This window comes from Lissotriton helveticus, chromosome 4_1 (genome assembly GCF_964261635.1).
Source record: "Lissotriton helveticus chromosome 4_1, aLisHel1.1, whole genome shotgun sequence".
In the NCBI taxonomy this organism is placed as follows: Eukaryota; Metazoa; Chordata; class Amphibia; order Caudata; family Salamandridae; genus Lissotriton; species Lissotriton helveticus.
Genome location: NC_136063.1, coordinates 87,093,615 through 87,113,268, shown reverse-complemented (window position 1 = coordinate 87,113,268; position 19,654 = coordinate 87,093,615). Strand labels below are relative to the sequence as shown.

General features: G+C 46.7%; 1 protein-coding gene across 1 annotated transcript in view; it reads right to left on the bottom strand.

Moving 5' to 3' along the window:
- Window positions 1-19,654, bottom strand: part of LOC144827028 (E3 ubiquitin-protein ligase TRIM39-like) — a 160,530-nt gene that overhangs the window by 91,008 nt on the left and 49,868 nt on the right. Inside the window, exon 2 of the mRNA XM_078685494.1 lies at window positions 15,611-15,706. Within this exon, the coding sequence (XP_078541620.1) occupies window positions 15,611-15,706 (96 nt within the window). The remainder of the gene's footprint in view (window positions 1-15,610; window positions 15,707-19,654) is intronic.

The window sequence follows — 19,654 nt, the reverse complement described above, 5'->3', positions numbered from 1 at the left end:
AGGCGATCACAAACACGCGATCTGCCCTACAGCAAGACATCGCCCAGGTTGCGACGAGTTTGTGCCTCCTCAGGGCGGACCACGGTAAGCTCTCGGACAGAGTCAAGGAGGTGGAGAGCTCAGTGAAGGTCCTGGAGCCAGCACAGAAGACTCTAGCTGCAACGATGAGGGATGCCCTGTCCCGGATCGATGCCTTGGAGAGACGGGCGGAGGACGCTGAAGGACGTAACAGACGGAACAATATTCGTGTGGTGGGCCTACCGGAAAAGATCGAAGATGGCGACATGGTGGCCTATCTCGAAGATTGGCTCCGGAACACGGTGGCCCCGGAAGGTCTGTCCTCTTTCTATACCCTGAAACGGGCACACAGGGTGCCGGCGAGGCCACCGCAACAAGGTCGCTCCCCTCGCCCGGTGGTGGCACGTTTATTGCATTTTAGGGACAGGGAATTACTCCTCAACGCTGCCAGGCGCAATGGCCCCTATCAGGTGGAGAATAGCCAGGTGAACATTTTTCCAGACTATACTTATGAGACCCAACGGAAGCGGACCTCTTTCCTGGCGGTCAAGCGTGAACTTCGGAGCGAGGGTATTCAATACTCGCTCCGCTTTCCTGCGAGGCTCCGCATTATCCTTGATGATAAGACTCAATTCTTTGATACCCCTGAGGACGTCTGTACTTGGCTCGAGCTATATAGGGCTGGCAAAGATGGCTTCGGCTCTTCGTCCCAGTCAACAACGGAGCCCGGACAACAACGACGTTCCAAGAGACTTCGGAGCCGCCGCGGCAAACCGGGCAAACCCTCGACTGTAGAGACAATGGCGGAGCGACGAGGAGTGCTGGAAATGGTCTCTAACCTGTCTGGTTCACAAGGCGGACCCATTGTTGAAGAATCAGAACCGGGCGGCGAGGGGGCTCATACGGACACAGAGGAATCGGAGACTGATAGTGTTCACTTGCCAGTGGTTACTCCGGACTCGGCTGAGGGCATGTTGGACGGGCAGGGATGATTGGGTGAGCTACTTTCATTTGGGCGGGTGTTTGCCGGGGGGGAGGCAGAGGATGCGGTTACTACCATGACCCATTGATGGGGTTGGGGGGCCCTGATCTGACTGACACCTTTGACTTGAGGCTCGACTTAGTCTCGGTAGACCGAGACTCGATGGCCCATTACTGGCGCCCGGCCCGCACCGAGCCCTTAAGGCTCTCCTGCGGTGGCGACCGCAGGATTAGTAGGGGTACGGGGGGTTTCTGGGGTCACGGTTTGGATGGGAACTAGATGGTGCTATTTGGGTCCTGTTCTGGGGTGGGTGGGGAGGGGTTCGTTTCAGGCGGGTGTTGGGTTGTTCTTGGGGAAAATGGCCGCCATCAGTGTTAATTTGACTGCAGCTTGTTTTTTGTTTGAGCGTTGTTGGGAGAACCCGGGTACGACGATGTGGGACAATGGCTGAGATCAATAATATAAAATGCATCACTTGGACTGTACGGGGGCTCCACACTATGTCCAGACGTCACAAGGTTCACGCTTATCTAGTGCGTAGAGGGGTGCAAATAGCGCTGCTACAGGAGACACATCTCACCAAGGCGGAGGGGGCGGCGCTGCAACGTAGGTGGAGAGGGCAGGTCTATTGCACTTCATACTCAGCTTATGCGAGGGGGGCGCTTATATGGATAAGAGCTGGGGTTCTCCTGCAGGTTTCGAAATCGGTGGTGGATCCGGGGGGTCGCTATGTAGCTATCTCTGGTACGTTGGGGGGTAGGGACCTGAATATTTGTTGTGTTTACGCACCTAATGTGGACCAGCTTGCCTTCCTCTCCGGGTTGTCGGGCTCCTTGGCCTTTTTTCTTTTGGGAACCCTCTCGCTAGGTGGTGATTTTAACTCGGTGGTGGATGTGGACGCCGACCGCTCACACCCCCCCTCCCGGACTCTCCAGTCCGGCGGGTGGCTAAGGGTAGGAAGGAATGGCAGACGCACTGGGGGTTTACGGATATCTGGCGGGCGCAGCACCCCGACTCTAGAGACTACTCTTTTTTTTTCTGGCCTACACGAATTACATGTGCGACTAGACGGATTTCTGGGGTCGGCGGAGTTGGTGTCAGCGGCGCTGCGCTCTGAATATTTGACTAGGACCATCTCTGATCACAATCCCCTTCTAGCGGACTTCCGTTGGTTCCCCGGGACCCCTTGTGCCCCTACTTGGAAATTGCGCCCAGAGATATTAGAAGATATAGTCTTCAAGGCGGACCTGGAAGAAAAAATTTCTGATTATTTTGCGACCAACGGGGGCACTGCTGGATCGAGAGCGTCAGAGTGGGATGCGTTTAAGGTAGTGATCAGGGGCTATTGTATCTCTAAGAAAGTGGGAATGCGACGTGTCATCCTTGATGACTTGACCACGGCTGACCGGAAACTCCACGAGATGGAACTTCGCCGTCCCGGCCATCCTGAACTTCAGGAGCGTACTGCCGCGGCGAGGGAGGCGGTGGCAGCGGAGGTCGAAAGACTGCGCTGCTTCGATTATAAGGCCTACACCACCAGGTTGCTTACAGAGGGGGATAAGTTGGGTGCGCTTTTGGCTTGGTTGGCCAATCCCACGCGCCGGACCTCCCTGACGACGGCCATGCGCACCGCGGAGGGGTCCGAGGTGTTCACCCAACCAGAGATATTAGGTTGCTACCAACGATACTACGAACGGCTGTACCGCAGTAACCCGGCCCGAGACCCCACCCTAATTGATGATTACCTGCAGCCCTTAGAGATTCCTGCGCTGGAGCCCGACGTGGCGAAGGCCCTGGGCTCCGATATTGAACTGGGGGAAATCCATAGCGCCATTAAAGGGATGGCGAGAAATAAGACCCCGGGCCTTGACGGGCTCCCGGTCGAGTTTTACTCCGCCTATGTAGACCTGTTGGCGCCCCGACTGCTGATAGTCTATAAAGAGGCGAATCGCTTGGGACGGCTCCCCGGCTCGATGTGTGAAGCCTTAGTAGTTCCCCATCTCAAGCCTGGTAGGGAGTCGGCTGACCCGGCGTCTTACCGACCATTATCAATGTTAACAGTCGATTATAAGATCCTAAGCAGCATATTGGCATCGAGGCTGCTAGGACACATGCGCTCCTTGATACACGAGGACCAGGCAGGCTTCATACCCAAACGTAACAAGACTATGAATATCCGCAGGTTGTTTCGCTTGCTAGAGGAACCGCATGCGGAGGCCCGGTGCCCGTTGGTCCTGTCGGTCGATCTAGAAAAGGCCTTCGATAGTCTAGAATGGGATTACCTGCGCAGAGTGCTGCTGCGCTTCGGTCTGGGAGAGGGCTTTGTCAGGTGGACCACGGTGCTTTATGCCTCGGCATCGGCCAGGGTGAGGGCAGGCCCGTTGATTTCCCAACAGTACCCAGTAGAACGAGGCACGAGGCAGGGATGCTCATTATCCCCATTGCTCTTCGCGTTAGCGGTGGAGCCACTGGCGCTGTCAGTCCGGTCCGGAGCTTCTTTCGGCGGATTGCGGACCTTATCTGGCCAGCACTATATCTCACTGTATGCTGATGACCTGCTGCTCTTCCTTGAAGATTCGGATACTGCCTTGGATGGGGCTGCAGAGGCTCTCACATCCTTCGGGGAGGTCTCGGGCCTTAGGGTGAATTGGGCCAAGACCTGTCTGTTCCCGGTACGTAAGGGAGCTCCCAGACCCGACATTAGCAGAGAGATTAGGTGGGAACCTAGCTGCCTCAAGTACCTGGGGGTATACATTTACCATGACCCCTCCGACCTTCTGGACGGCAATATAGCCCGCTGTACTCGCGCGTTGCGAGGTAACATGGAGTTTTTGGCTACCCTGCCGCTTTCAGTGGCGGGCGGATTGCACTGTTGAAAATGGTGGCACTTCCCCGGTTGATATACTACTTTAGAGCGCTTCCGATTTGGATTCCGCCGGCCACCTTTCGGCTCTTGAGGTCCATGGTGGTGGGGTTCCTTTGGGGCTCGGGCCGCCGAAGAGTGGCTCTCAAGACTCTGATGAGACCAAAGTCGGGAGGAGGCCTTGCGGTGCCAGATTTTGAGAAATTTTACCTGGCAGCTCAATTGCAGACCTTCACACAGGAAATTGCGAGGGAGTTTCGTGGCCCGGAAGAAGATAGAGGTAGGGGAATGCCCAGACATGTTATCTCCTTCATCGCACTACGCCAGCGTCAGGCCCTACAGGACCTGACGCTCGAGGAAAAGACTGTTAGGCTATGCTGGAACCGCGCCCACGCCCGGGGGGAGCTGCGACTCCCATATGCGCCCGAAATACCACTGGGGATGCTAACGGCCCTGCCTCACGGGGGAGACTGGTCGCGCCTAGGGCAGTGGGAAGATGCAGGATTACAACTGGTGGGGGACCTCTACGAAGACGGGGCGTTACTGCCCTTCCAGGAGATCCTGGACCGCTTCGACGTTCCTCGAGGCGACTTCCTCCTGCACACGGCTCTGGTTCAAACGCACTGGAAATGTGGTCTAGAAGAACCGCCCACGTCTCCGGTGTGCCAGTACGTTATGATGTCCGCAGGGACGGTCAAGGCAGTCAAGTGCCTATACAATAGATTGATCAACGAGGGCTTGCCCCCGCTCATCACACTGCGGAACCGTTGGGAGGCTGACATAGGGAAAGAAATACCGGAGACGACATGGTTACAACTCATGCGCCGAGCCTGGAAGGGAGCACGTCATGCGCGGTTTCAACTAGTCCATTTTTACATACTCCACAGGGCCTATTTGACCCCGGCGAAAATTCAGCAATACTTCGCCACGGACACAGCGGATTGCCCCAGATGCCAAGCACCGGAGGCTGACCTCTTTCACATGCTGTGGTCCTGCCCGGTGCTGTCCTGGTACTGGCTTTTGATCGAGGACACTCTTAATAGGGTTACCGGGAGATCCTTGTCGGTCGACGCGGCGGTGGGGCTTCTACATTGGTTCCCGCATACCCCTTAGAATAAAATTTCGAGCAAATTTATTGACCTGGGGCTCGTTCTAGCGAAACGGGAGATAACTAGGAAATGGAAGGCAAGAGTTCGTCCGACAGGAGCTAAATGGCACAACAAACTTTTGAAGTGGGCCACAGGGGAGAGCACTCTGCGATACCAATTGGCGAGACGGCAACAAAACGAGAGGGCACTAGAAACAGCTTTGGAATGGGAGACTTTAGTGCAGGCCCTTAGAGATTACTGCGCTTCCAGCGATTCCGAGGATGATGATGCAGCAGCACAACTTGAGTCCCGTTAGGCATCCACAACACTGATCTCTATACAGTCACCTGGGATGTCTTCCCACAGGCTCTTCCTACACGTACCACTACACACTGATGGCGGGGATGGGTGGGGGGAGGGAGTAGAACCTCGAGACTGTTGGGCGGGGAGTTTTTTCTGTTAGGTTGATCTAGAAAAGCAGATGAAGGCCGTTGGATTCTCCGGATCAGCTTCGTCGTTATACCGGATCCCCACCTATGTTCTTTATAAGAAGGCGCCGCCCGACCCTCGGGTTGTGGGCTGAAAGGCTGTGTATTCCAGATGTTTTCTCATGGGGGATCGGATGTTTCTACCTTTTTCTTCCTGCAAATGTGTTGCTGATCTGACATGTAACTTTGGCTAATTCCTGCAATAAAAATATATTTTAAAAAAAAAAAAAAAAAAAGGGGAATTCCAATTGGGGATGAGCTGGATAAATGGATCTCCCTGTATGCCAATGACATTTTCCTATATGTGCAGTGTCCGAGGCAATCCATTGAAATAATCCTGCAAATATTTTATATATTCGGGGACTACTCAGGGTATTGCATCAATTGAGATGAATCATTACTGTTTCCATTAGCGGGGGATTCCTAACCTGACATCGAGGTGTGAGGTTCCTTTGGAATTGGATGGGTTTAGATATATAGGGATCCATATTACGAGGGACCCAAGAAGTTCTAAGAGAGAAACCTGCTACCCCAACTGGACAGATTTAAAAGTGAGCCAGGAGATGGAAGACACGACCCTTAACGCTAATGGGCCGAGCTTCCCAATTTGAAATGATGATGCTTTCCTGTTTTCTCTACATTATGTAAAACTCTCCATATTTGATTCCGGTAATCGTTCTTCAGAGCGGTGGAGGTGGAACTGCGCTCCCTTCTATGGACGGAAGGTGCGTCAAGGATAGCCTTACATAAATTAGAAAGGAGCGTCTACGACGGAGGATAGACAGTACCAACGTAAGGTACTATTACTGGACCACCCAGCTAATAACGGTGAATGACTGGATACTCAGAGAAAGGACTGAACAAGCCTGTAGAGTGGACAGAGCGTATATGGGTACAATGGGTTGTGTACAATTACTTTATGGCAAAAAAGCAAACAAGGAGCTACCAATACATACACAAACGTCAAAACACTTAGGTTGGGTGGGAAATATGACAGAGATGACCCCTCTGTGGGAAGCACACAACTAGAGATAGTGGGCAGACTGAACGGCTTTGAGAAATAGTAATTGTTGGGGCTTGAAAACTAGGCAATGTTTGGAGGAATAACGCATTCATGAAGTTTGAGACTCTCCAACAAGACTACGAACTAGGACTGTGGGAGTGGTTAAGATACCTGAAGCTGGACCATGCCATTAGGGAACACATGATGGCTGAGCCCTTCCCTAAGGGAATATACGTTTAACAGACCTCTTGGAGTGGAAGGCGATATCATTAGTGTACAAAAACCTGGTGAACAATGCACCAGACCACCAGGGATCATTGAGAGCTGCATAGGTGGGAGATTTTGGCCTGATAGAGAACGAGGATTGGAAGGAGGCCCTACAGGGACTGAGAGAGATAGCAATGAGCTCCGGTTTCCTTCTTATTCAATTAAAGGTCTTCCACTGCATATACTGCTCCAGAAGGCAGTTATATTGTATGGTTTGAGAAGAAATGTCAGGGCAAGGTTTGCTTCCTATAGTTGTTTATTGAAGAATTCCAATCACACATTCGTTCATTTTGTAGTTTTTATAATGAGGTCCCTATAATCGTGATAGTGAGTAGAAGAAGAACAGCCAGCACGTGTTTCCCCCCTTTACATGGTCGTCTGGCCTGGGGCTTCCTCAGGGCGTATGTATGAGGTTGAGAACATTAGTCAGGTTCTTTTCAAAGAAGAGTAGTTTGGATTCTTAGAAGTTTCAGTGTAATGCCCATAAGATTGGTTGCAGTCGCAATCAGTCGGTGTTATATTGTATGGGCAGGGCGGAGAAGTCACAGTGCCACCTTATATGGGAATGCCCACAGACATACTGGGGTAAAATTGGAAGAATTATGGCACAAGTGGCGTGGGCTAAGGTTCCCCTAAAACCGAAGTGGTTCCTGTTGGTGATCCCTGGGAAAGTGGCATGACCAAGATACACTGGGATCTGGCTGGAGGTGGCTGTGGGGGTGGCCAAACGCAACCTAACCAGGTGTTGGGAGCCCGAACCTTACCTAAGGTTGAGGACTGGCAGATGGATATAGACTGGTGCTGGTTAGCATAACAAACTATTTATCATAACAGAGGTTATCCAAAGAAATGGTGGAAGACCTGGGTGCAGTTGCAAACATATCTGGGGCTATAACTGGGATGTTAGACATATAGGCAGGGCTGAGCATTACTGGTGAGATACCCGCTCTGATAATAGAAAAGAAACCGTAAACCACTTGGTGGGATTATATGTAAAGTGATGGTATTTAAGTATGGAACGGATGGCGGACATTTGTCGGGCGATTTCAAGAACCTTTCCTTCCGCTGGGGTCCTTTGGTCCGCTTCCTATCCAGCGGCTTGCCTTCTGCGGTTTGTCCTCCCTCCTTGCGAGGCCTTCATCTATTCCAGACCTGAGTTGCTCTGACTGTCTGATTCTGTGAATGACTTTGTGTTACCACCACTGGTGAGCGGGGTTTTGAACGGCTCGGGGGTGGGCAGGGTTGTTGGGGGGGGGGGGAGTTTTGGCGACGACCGCACGATAAATTGGCGGAAGGGTAGGGGATGCAGACTATGACTGCCAGGCTATCTACTTGGCGAGCTAGCGGTACGCCGCCCTGAACTGAAGCCCGCTGCAGGCCTTGGGCCCTTGGTTCTGATCTGAACTATGTTCCTATGCTCGATGCGCAGCTTGCGGACCTTGGGCCCGGGTTTACTAATCAGCCGAGTTCATTAACGTCTGTATACCCGATACCGTACCCCCCTGCGAGGGAAGTTAAGCGGGATTGTCGCTATCTGTGGTTTTATATTTTCAAAATGTCAATAAAAACAACTTTTTTTTAAAAAAAGTGATGGTATTGGTTTACGGTTTTATATAGCACTGGCTAGACCCAGAGCTATCAGAGCGCTTCACATGAGTATGAAGATGGTAACGGTGTAAAACAATAATTCGACAGCTTGGAATACAAACAAGTTAACAGAAGAGAAACAGTATAAATGTGTATATATATCGAATAAACAGATAGATAGAGCAAGAGCTATAAACATATTTAGCATGGAGATGGGAGATTAGGTTTTGTATAATGGTATAGGATGGTGATGGGCGTGAGGGTAGCACGTAGAAGGAAGTTAGATGTGTAGAAGGGGGTGGGAGGCAGATGGGGGAGGGTGAAATTTGTTAGGGCAGGGGCATGGAAAGGACTCGGAGAGGGAGCAGATGAGAGCAGAGAGGTAGGGAGAACGTAGAGCCCGTGGGATGAAGGAGGAGGGAAGGGGGGAGGAGGGAGACAATAGGAAGCTAGGGGGTTAGGCCTGGACCAGAAAACTGGAAGGAGGAGGCTCAATACAGGGCGCTGGTTAAGGCCACCAGTATTTGTTTAGTTGATAATTAAATATGCATGACTTTATGCTTTTGTACTTAAGGGAATTATTTGTTTTATTTAGAGTCTTACTTATATTAAAGATTAGTGTTTTTGAAAGTTTACTTGTGAATGATCTGTAAAGTATCAAGGTAAATTAATAATGTGGTACTTATTTCAATAATGTGTTTTTTTGTAGTTTGGTAAGTGAATGTTAGAAGTAATTTTATTAATTATTTTTTTGAGTTTTGTAATTTGAATAAGTGACAATTTTTTTGTAATATCATTTGTTAATTTGTTTTTATGTATCAAAATGTATTTAGTAAATTATTAGGATTTGTATTCTTTATATGTAATTCATTTAAAGTCAATCTCTTTCCGTACCATTCTGTAGATTGAAGTGGGAAAAGTAAATTTAACCCCTATGAAGTCCAACCTATGTTGGTGAAACTGGATTGATATTATTATTCATATGTTTAATTTTAATATTGCTTATATTTGTATTATAAAGCTTATATCAGTTTTAGTAAAATGTGTTTTTTGTTTTGGGATTTTATTACTTTACCATTTAATATAGTGGCCAAAATAATTATTACATGTTGTAATAGAACTGTGTACAAATACTTTTTCATGCTACGTATATTATTTATGAAGTTTTTTAAATTGTGTTTTTTATATATATATATATATCAAAACACAGGGTCCTGCAATGCGTCTCCTCGCACCACCGTGGAACAGATCACCAAAACTCCAAGATAAGATTTAAGAAGTGGCTTTATTTTTCCTCGCCATCGGCATGACGCGTTTCGGCCGTCACAAAACGGCCTTGATCACATATATATATATAAATGTAGATTGAAGTGGGAAAAGTCAATTTAACCCCTATGAAGTCCAACCTATGTTGGTGAAACTGGATTGATATTATTATTCATATGTTTAATTTTAATATTGCTTATATTTGTATTATAAAGCTTATATCAGTTTTAGTAAAATGTGTTTGTTGTTTTGGGATTTTATTACTTTACCATTTAATATAGTGGCCAAAATAATTATTACATTTTGTAATAGAACTGTGTACAAATACTTTTTCATGCTACGTATATTATTTATGAAGTTTTTTAAATTGTGTTTTATATATATATATATATATATATATATATATATATATATATATATATATATATATATATATATATATATATATATATATACACGGATGGCCCTGCTATTGAAGTGACCCGGACGAAACTGGCACCACGCTGCTTGGCAGTGTTTGAAAGGCTCGAGGGATCGGGAGATCCGGTGTCTGCCGCAACGATTGGGAGACATGTGCGGTGTGAGGTATTTCACCTCCGTTAGGGCGTTGTGTGCTGCATGGCTGCCCCGCACATTGGTATCCTAAATTGTACGGCTGTAGCAGTCCAAGGGGACCCAAGGAGGTGCTTTGGTTCCTGGGTGTGAGAGAAGGAGTCACGCCATCCAAGCCTGTAATAGACACTGGAGACAGTATCATCAAGGCTTTGCCAACCACACCACCGACCCAGATGCATGAACATGTTGCATGCTGGGAGTTGGAGTTCGCTTAATGTTTCACGATCTTCAACAGGTGAGCAGACTTTACTTAGGGAGGAGCTCAGTGTCGTCAGCACTACATTAAGCAAAGCAGAGCTGTTGGATTTATTGCAGGACTCTTGTTGGCGCAGGGCGCTGAGGAAGGCAACATTTACGCCGAAATGCATTCGCTGCCACTAACCTGTGCAGTCATGAAATAAAGAGCCTTCAAAGGACCCCCTTCTGGCCTCCGCTGTTTCCCTTTGGGGAAGGAGGTTTGATATATATATATATATATAGATAGATATATATATACAACCAGCCCAGTTTGCGTGTCTCTCTGCCTCAAATGGTGGCGGGCTCAAACGAGGGCGCAAACTTCTTGAAATGCAAATAGTCCGTCGGTAAACACAAGGTAGTCAAACCCAATTGCATAAGCGTATACATGTTATTTATTTTTAATTTGTATATTCAATTTTTACTGTTAAAAAAACATAATGTTTATACTTATTGAATTTGTAAAGTGCTCGTATACCAACTGTCTCATGGCGCTGTGAGTAGAGGGGAGCTGTCCAACGGACTCCAACAGTAAGCTTGGGTGAATAACCATGTTTTAAGTTTTTTCCTAAAGCTGGTATAGTCTGAGGTTAGTCTGATTTCAATAGGAAGGAAATTCCAAAGTGTGGGGCCTAATACCGAGAAACGCGAACGCCCCATTCTCTTTCTTTTAATTCTTGGAGTAGTCAACATATTCATTGTAGCTGATCTAAGATTCCGTATAGGCAAGTATCTTGAGATCTTGGTGGATATGATCTTAGGACCTGTTTCGTGAAGTGCGTTAAAGATCAAACAACCGGTCTTCAACACAGGAAGCCAATGAAGCTGCTTCATCAACAATTTAGTGGGGCAGTGTCTCGGTTGCTGAAAGACCAGCCTAGCTGCTTGATTTTGAATGAGCTGTAACCTATGAGTTTGGTTAGAAGGGAGTCTTAGATAAATGGAATTGGCGTAATCCAACCGGGACATTATTAGTGCAAGCAGAATAGCTATACTTGCCTCCCTGGAGAAAAATGTGCTGATTTTCTTAAAAGTCCTTAATTGATGCATGCAAGTGGATGAAACCAGGCTAATCTTTTCCTGCATGGAAAGATTAGCGTTTATCTTGATTCCTACACTTTTCACTGAATTTGTGGGTATGGGGGGGGGGTACCCAATGCAGCAGGCCAGTGTGCTGGTGTCCACTGTTCTATTCTGTCGTTAGAGATAATTATCTCCGTTTTATCAGAGCGTAGCTTGAGGTAATTATGAGTCATCCACTCCTTGATGAAAAGCATAGTATGTTGAAATAAGCCCTTGTAGTCATTTGTATCATCCAGCGGGAAGTTCAGCTACATGTCATCGGCATAATTATATACCTTCACTCCTCTTTCTTGAAGAGCATGAATCAGAGGACAGATGTATACATTAAACAGATGAGGCGAAAGGAAAGACCCTTGAGGTACCCCAACGGGAGTGTTCCCTTAAGAATGAAAGCATCCAGTCCAGGGCTGTGCCCCCAGACCTGCCGCTGCCAATCTAATCTATCTGCTAGGATGGAGTGGTCCACGGTATCGAAGGCAGCAGACAGATCTAATAGTACCAAGGCCTGTGTACACCCCCTGTCTGCTCTTCCTTCAGCTCATCCATAACACTTAAAATAACTGATTCTGTGAGTGCAATGGTCTGAAACCTGCCTGATGGGAATCCAGAAAGTTAGAATCTTCGATGAAGGCACATAGGAGTTTAGCCACACGTGCCTCCAGCAGTTTGGCTAGGTATGGAAGGAGAGCGATAGACCAACAGTTGCTCAGAGTGCTAGAATCTACTCCCGCTTTCTTTTGTAATGGCACGAACACTGCCTCTTTAAAGGCGGGTGGGACTCTCCCTTGCTCCAGGGAGGTATTTAGAAGGGAGAGAAAGGTAGCTGGGAAATGAGAGAGCAGTTCTTTTTGTATCCTAGCAGGTGAGTGGTCATTCGGTCAGGACCAGGAGGCTCTCTGACAATTTTAAAAATATCTCTGGATTTGTTGCTAGAGCCGAGCACCCAGGTAGAATAATAGGCCTTTTTTGCCTCCACTATAGCAGCTTTGTATTCAGGGAGTGCTTTATCAAACCTCTTCCTTTCTTTTTTGAGTTTTACAATTTTTAACTCCTCTGTAAGCCAACTGGAGGTTTCCTGCTGCCTCAGGGACCTTTCTTTCCTCAATCGGGGGGCATGCACCTCACATGCTTGAAATCGCCAGTTAGAGGTGGCTCCCGCCATCTCATTAACATTGTTCGTAATAGGCGGAAGACCGGTTCCAAATTCTGGTCATTGGTTTCATGTCGCTCCGAGGTTTTTCTGTGGATAGACCCTTTATTGAGAAATAGATGAGAAGATGATCTGACCAAGTACATGGCTGTACCAGTAGGTCGAGGACCGAGAGATTAGCGGTCCATAATTGGTCTAATGCATGACCTTTGATATGGGTAGGCTGTGTTATATGTCCTTCTAAATTCAAGTTGTTTAGTAGGTCGGTGAGCTCTTTAGAGCCCTGACTCTCCCCTTCCTCAGAAGGCCAGAAATTCAAGTCACCGATTAGCAATATTCTGGCAAAGTCTATAGTGAGTGGAGTAACATAATTAGCTAATTCGGTGACAAACCCTCCCATAGCAATAGGGGGTCTATATATCAGTATGCACACTAAGGTAAGTTTGGGAAAAGTGAGTTTTAATGTAAGACTATCTACTGAGCTCATTTCAAAGGACGCTATAGAAGTGGCTAACAGTTCTTTCTTAATAACAGCGGCCACCCCTCCTCCTCTTTTCCCCGCAGATCTATTGGCCTGCATCAAGTAGTAAGTACCTGGGGGGGGCTGCTAGGATGTCGGGCGTGTGTTCTATGGTCAGCCATGCTTGTGTAATCAAAAGTATGTCGGAAGCCACAGTATCTAAAAGGTTAAAAATCTCCAGCTGATGCTTGACCATAGAGTGTGTATTTAAATAGACTGCCTTAAGTTCTTCGAGGTCAGGGGTCATTATTTTAGTAGCAGCCTGCCTGAGTTGAGTAGGATGCAGGGTTTCAGATGTCGTTAAGGGCGACAGAGGTACAACCGACTCAGGGTTTAATACTTCATATCGTTCAAGTTTATGTTTGAGAATAGGCGCAATCCCCTTATCAGCCTTCGGTGCCAATGAGAGTAATTCCCATGATTTATAGCTAATAGAATGGACATAATGGCTGGCCCTGGGCCCCGGCCATGCGCAGACAGGCTTGCCTTTGGCGCACATTTGGCGCGTCCGCTGCGCGCGCTTTTCCATCTGGATCAATAGCTGCCATGGCAGAAATCCCAGGCCTGCTGCCCTGATGATGGCCCCTCCTCCCGGAACCGGAAGTGGGTGTATCGTTTTATATGCCTATGTAAATATTTCCTTTTGTTTTTTCAAATAAAATTATTTTGGTTAAATATTTTAAATTACAAGTCTTTGAAAAAATATTTAATTAAGATACATATAGGAGTGTTTTATATATATATATATATATATATATATATTTATATTGTTCAAGCAATGAGCCCTTGAGCTCTGACAAGGCACACGGCTCTCTCCCCCACCATCCGGTGTCGTTGCCTTGCTGCCGCTCGCATTCCAAGCTCTCATTTGTTATTCTCCATGTCCGACGCGTTTCAAGGCTGTTCCGCCCCTTAATTATGGACCTTGCACAGCGGAAAGAAAAAGCTCACCAAAACTTCGTTTTCAACCTTTTATTGATGAAAAGACCGCCTAAAGTGGGCGTGGCACATTTGCTAGACGACCAGCAGCATGCTGGTAATTGGAGTCCTGGCAGTGGTGAGTATTTCAAGAACTTGAGTAGGCTCTGTTCCGCTGTTACTTTGCTACCCTATGAACATATGCTCGAACAAACTCTTTATCCTACTCAAGGAATGTAATATTGCAAAGTAACAGTCTGGAATCAAGAAATATTCACAAGCCCTTCCAGAATTCTACTTCGTCCAGTTGAATCATGAAAGTGGTGCTCCTGCCCACGGCCAAGGGTAGCCGTGCAATTTAATTGTTTAAGCGATGAGCCCTTGAGCTCTGACAAGGCACATGGCTCTCTCCCCCACCATCCGGTGTCGTAGCCTTGCTGCCGCTCGCATTCCAAGCTCTCATTTGATATTCTCCATGTCCGAAGCGTTTCAAGGCTGTTCCGCCCTTTAATCACGGACCTTGCACAGCGGAAAGAAAAAAGAAAAAAACTCACCAAAACTTCGTTTTCAACCTTTTATTGATGAAAAGACCGCCTACAGTGGGCGTGGCACATTTGCTAGACGACCAGCAGCATGCTGGTAATTGGAGTCCTGGCAGTGGTGAGTATATTCAAGACCTTGAGTAGGCTCCGTTCCGCTGTTACTTTGCTACCCTATGAACATATGCTCGAACGAACTCTTTATCCTACTCAAGGAAAGTAATATTGCAAAGTAACAGAGTCTGGAATCAAGAAATATTTTAGTAGACATTTTGGAATTCATATTATGACAGCAAAACAACTAAAGACACACAGACAAATGCAAACACACATTCATACTCAGTTGCTGTCCAAACTTACTGACAGATAATTCCAGACACATTCAAGCACAAACTCAGTGATAGTAACACAGATGCACGAATAGACCCCGTGATGCACATACTCAAATTCCTCCACACTCAAACATACACAAACCCATAAACAGACATGTACAAACAGCCACAGGTAAATGCACGATCACAAAGGGATGACTAACAACTCATACAAACACATACACACACACAAACACACAGATGCATGAACTCCCACAAATGACTGTTACCATGCACATACAAACAAACCAACAGACACATGCACACAAGTGCACACATGCAGACACATGTCTGCATGGACACACTTACAACCAGATGCCTACGAATCATGCACACTTACTCTGGCACAGGCCACATAACCATGCGATTACTACTTAAAGGTTGGGAGAGTAATTCTTGTTTATGCTTCTTTCAGGAAGACCCTTGGAAAGATGTGGGCTCCAACCCCCGGACCCTGTCTCTCCAGCCAGTAAATGTACCTGGTGGAGGCACGAACCAGGCTGGAGGGCGAACAATAAGTCTCTCTGAATCTGTAGCCTAGACAGACACATGTACAGAGCTGCACATACACAATAATAGATCTTTAACGGCAGAGGGCTCACGGCTGCCACTCACCCTCAGGGTGCGATACTGTTCCTTTTCCCTGACTTTTGACTCCAGGATGTATCCCATCTCATTCCTCATTTGTCGCAGCCAATCCTGGAGCTTCACCTGCAGAGAGGAAAGAGCACAAGTGACAACTGTCGATCATCTGTAAAGTGAAGTCAATCATTAGATCCTAAACAATACATAGTGATCCACACATATGCAGATTGGTTTTCCAGCCACATATGCACATTTTAATTACCAGTCACACATATCTTGATTCTTAAATTTTAACTACAGTTTTCCATGTAAGAAGCATCAGCTGCACTTACCCGAGATGCAAGTACCACGCCACACAAGGACATATTTTAAGTTTGAACTGTTGACCAAATGTAATAGATTTGCCCTGTATGGCTTAGCTTCTGTAAGGTCTGTTCCTTTCCAATATTTGATGTGATTTGTTTGATACATTTTGCCTCAACAAGTTTGGCACTTGTTTTTAGAGTATATTGTATAAATCCTACGCTTTTAATAATTTATAAAAAAACATTTGAGATAATTGCCGCCCTGATGAAGCTTGGAATACAACAACGATACGTACTGGCTTTCTTGCTGAGCCTTATGCTATTTACTTGAAAAAAAATAGAAAAAAATCATCTACAATAGAATTCTGGACATCTTTGGTTATTTGGAGTCATAGACTCTTATATTTTCATTGTTGTTGCCTCTCCGTTTGTGTATGAATTTAGAAATTTAGATGTGGGGCGGCTGATCCAGTGAGGTGGGCAACACTATTGCCTTTTTTGAAATAGAAGGTTTACAGGAACCACCCTGTGGGTCCGAGAGGTGCCTTTATCAGTCCACATTTTTGTAACATGTACCGAGAGGGGCGGATGAGAGGTTAGTAGAAGGAGAGGAGTAGGGCCTTTAGTAGGCATATGCTGGTTTAAGACCCTGCACCCTTTATCACTGCTAACCAGTGCTAAAATGCTAATGCTCTCTACTTAAAACATGGTACGATTGGCTTATACACAATTGGCACACTTAATTTACTTGCAAGTCCCTAGTAAAGTAGCACTACTTGCAGCAATGATTTAGCCACCCACATAAGAAGCAAACACAACAAGATGAAGGACGGTGAGCTGAAACTTTTCAACCACTCACCCAGAGTCAAAGATCTGGGTTAAATCTATTGTTTTTTTGCTCAATATGCCACCTCAATTTGGACCCAGCCTTCTGCAAATCAGTCTTGACCCTGCTCCTCATTCGAACAGTCCAGCCCGAATTGCCAGGCCAGGTCCTCCCTGGGCCGGAAACAAGCATCCTAGGACAGGTTTTGGGGTTTCACCCCTCATCAGTCAGGCTAGCTTGAATCCATGGGCACAGCGAGCAAGGGACCCACATGAGGGCATACCCTTCGTCACTTAGGGCAAACATAGCAAACACAACAAGATGATGGACGGAGTGCTGAAAAATTTCAACTGCGCACCCCCAGTCACAGATCTGTGTTTAATCCACATAAGTAGCACTTTAAATATGCCTAAGATCTGACATTGAAGCCTCTGTGTACAGTTATAAACTGTCATTTTAAACTGGTCAAATAAAGCGTTTGATAGGCCCAACCCTTCCTTTTTAATACATATAAGTCGCCTCTAGGGTAGGCACTGGACAGCCGAAAGGGCAGAGTGTAGTGTATTTAAAAGGTTGGACATGTACTTTTAAGTTTTAAATGTACTGGTAGTGTAAAACTCCTAGAGTCAGGTTTAACTACTACACAGACAACCTCTAAAACTTTGGAGCTACCTTATTACATTTTATAAGTGTAACTTCTAAATGATAACAAGTAATCAGTTCATGTTTGGTGTCATTAGAATTGTAATGAAGAATCCTAACTTATGATAAAATCAGATTTAAAATTACAATTTTGAAAACGTCACTTTTGGAAAGTTACTATTTTTCTGCCTTAGTTATTTGGTGCCTGCAGCCTATCTCTGGTTCCCATAACTAGATGTGGATGACAGTTGAGTGTTGTGTATTCCTCCTAGACAGCCACACACAATAGGGAGATTAGGTGATTAGGTGTGTCTGGTTCGGCTATCAATAGCAGGATGGGAGGGACGAGCTGGACTCAGTCCCACTTACACTTAAATAGACTGTGTCCTGTCTCCACACAAAGTGCTTCATTCACCTGAAGTTAGTCTGGAGCAAAGGCAGGGCATCTGTGCACGTCAAAGGCCTACCTCTAGAAGTTCCTCGCTAATTCATAAGCTCAACTGGGTATGTATACTGGACCTCAGACAACACCACTTCATTTCACTTCTCGTCTGTGGGAGCTGATCTGAAGGACTGCTGCCCTGCTATACTGACTGGCTGCCTGCTGCCCTCTTGCCTGGGTGAGAAGGACTGGACCTGCATCTCTTGAACCCGGAACCCCAGAGTGTCTTAAAGGGCTAGAGGCCTGGCCTCCTTTCTGAAGCCTAATGGACACAACAGGGTTCCAACAAACTTGACCCTGCACCTGGACTCTGCCATCTGAGAGTCTACCCTGCTAAGTGGTGCCACCTCAGTCCTGTACCCTTAGAAGTGGACTTATGGTGGGTGCTCTGCCAGCCTCTGTGGACATTGCAGAACTGAGGCATCTCTTCTGATGCAAGATGCACACCTAAGTAGAAACAACCCATCACAGCTGCTGTGTGGATTGGATCCATCATAAAGATCATCACCAGCGCAACCCCATTAGAAACGCCATTGTGCAACACATCCAATGCGCACGACCTCACATCCCCTGTTTACAGCTGCCTTAATGCCAGATTCTGCATCACACCCTCGTAACTCTTTGGAACTGATGCATCCCCCCGGCTGACAGCCGAATACTGGACGCCAGACTTCGCAAGGCAAGCCCCATTGATTGGATCCTCGATGACGGCACAGGCCCCCGCATTACAGCATCGCCACATCTCAGAACCGATGTATCGCTTCGGTTGTATGATGCATCTTCGACGCAGATCCTTGCAACACTCCGCAAACAAAGATATAAGGTACTCTGTTCAGCTGTTTCAGGCCCGCGCTCCATCCCCGTCTGCCTGAACTTGTGACTGTCCTGGTCTGGCACAACCAGATATCCACGGCTGGCGCTTTGTGATTTTCGGCGCAATTTTCACAAAAAATGTTAAGCCTGAATATCTTCAGTTCTTCTGTTTGAATCTTTGCCATTGTTTTATTTATCTATTAATGAAAGTTATATTTCTCTAACTTCGTGTGGGATCATTTCTGAGAATGTGTTTTCACTTATTACTTTTTCAAGTGTTGCATAAATACTTTACACCTTTTCTCAATGTTAGGCCTGACTGCTCGATGCAAAGCTACCCGAGGTTTGTCCTGTGGGTGCTAGGCCCTGGGCACATACACGTCCATGTTACAGGCTCGCGTTTAGAATTGACATCTTTTACACATACATTTGCCATTGTGCCAGCACTTGATAAGGTACGGAGAATGTATTTGCTTACATATCCACTTCTCGTAGACACCTTATCATTTCCTAGGACATTCTGTAAAAGGGTGCGGTGCACTGCTTTCATTATTGCTATTTATAGTGTCTGTTTGGCAACACCTCAGATGGGTAGAATGAACAAACACGCGGGACAAAGAGCTCATGCATCAGAACATATGCGGGCCATTGTTTATACACAGGAGCATTTTGACAGGATTGTTGCGGTCACTCTACGCCTGATTTCTAGCCCAGCTGAATTCCATCCCTATCTTGAGAAGAAAGGCTGCCTGCTCTACATCAGCCCCGGATGAAACACACACACACACACACACACACACACACGCACATGCACAGGTAACCGGGGATAGACCACTCATGGTATCTTGGCAGATGCACACACCTACGCTTGATTAGGATAGGCTGAGGTAGGCAGCAGTGCACTCACATCTATTCATATAATCAATCATCTGCTACATGTTCAATGGTTCAACTCTTCATTCTGTTCACCGCCATAATTATGCTGATGGCTTCATTCTGTCTCATTTTATTATTCAATGTAATGCACATATTTTACGCAAAAATAC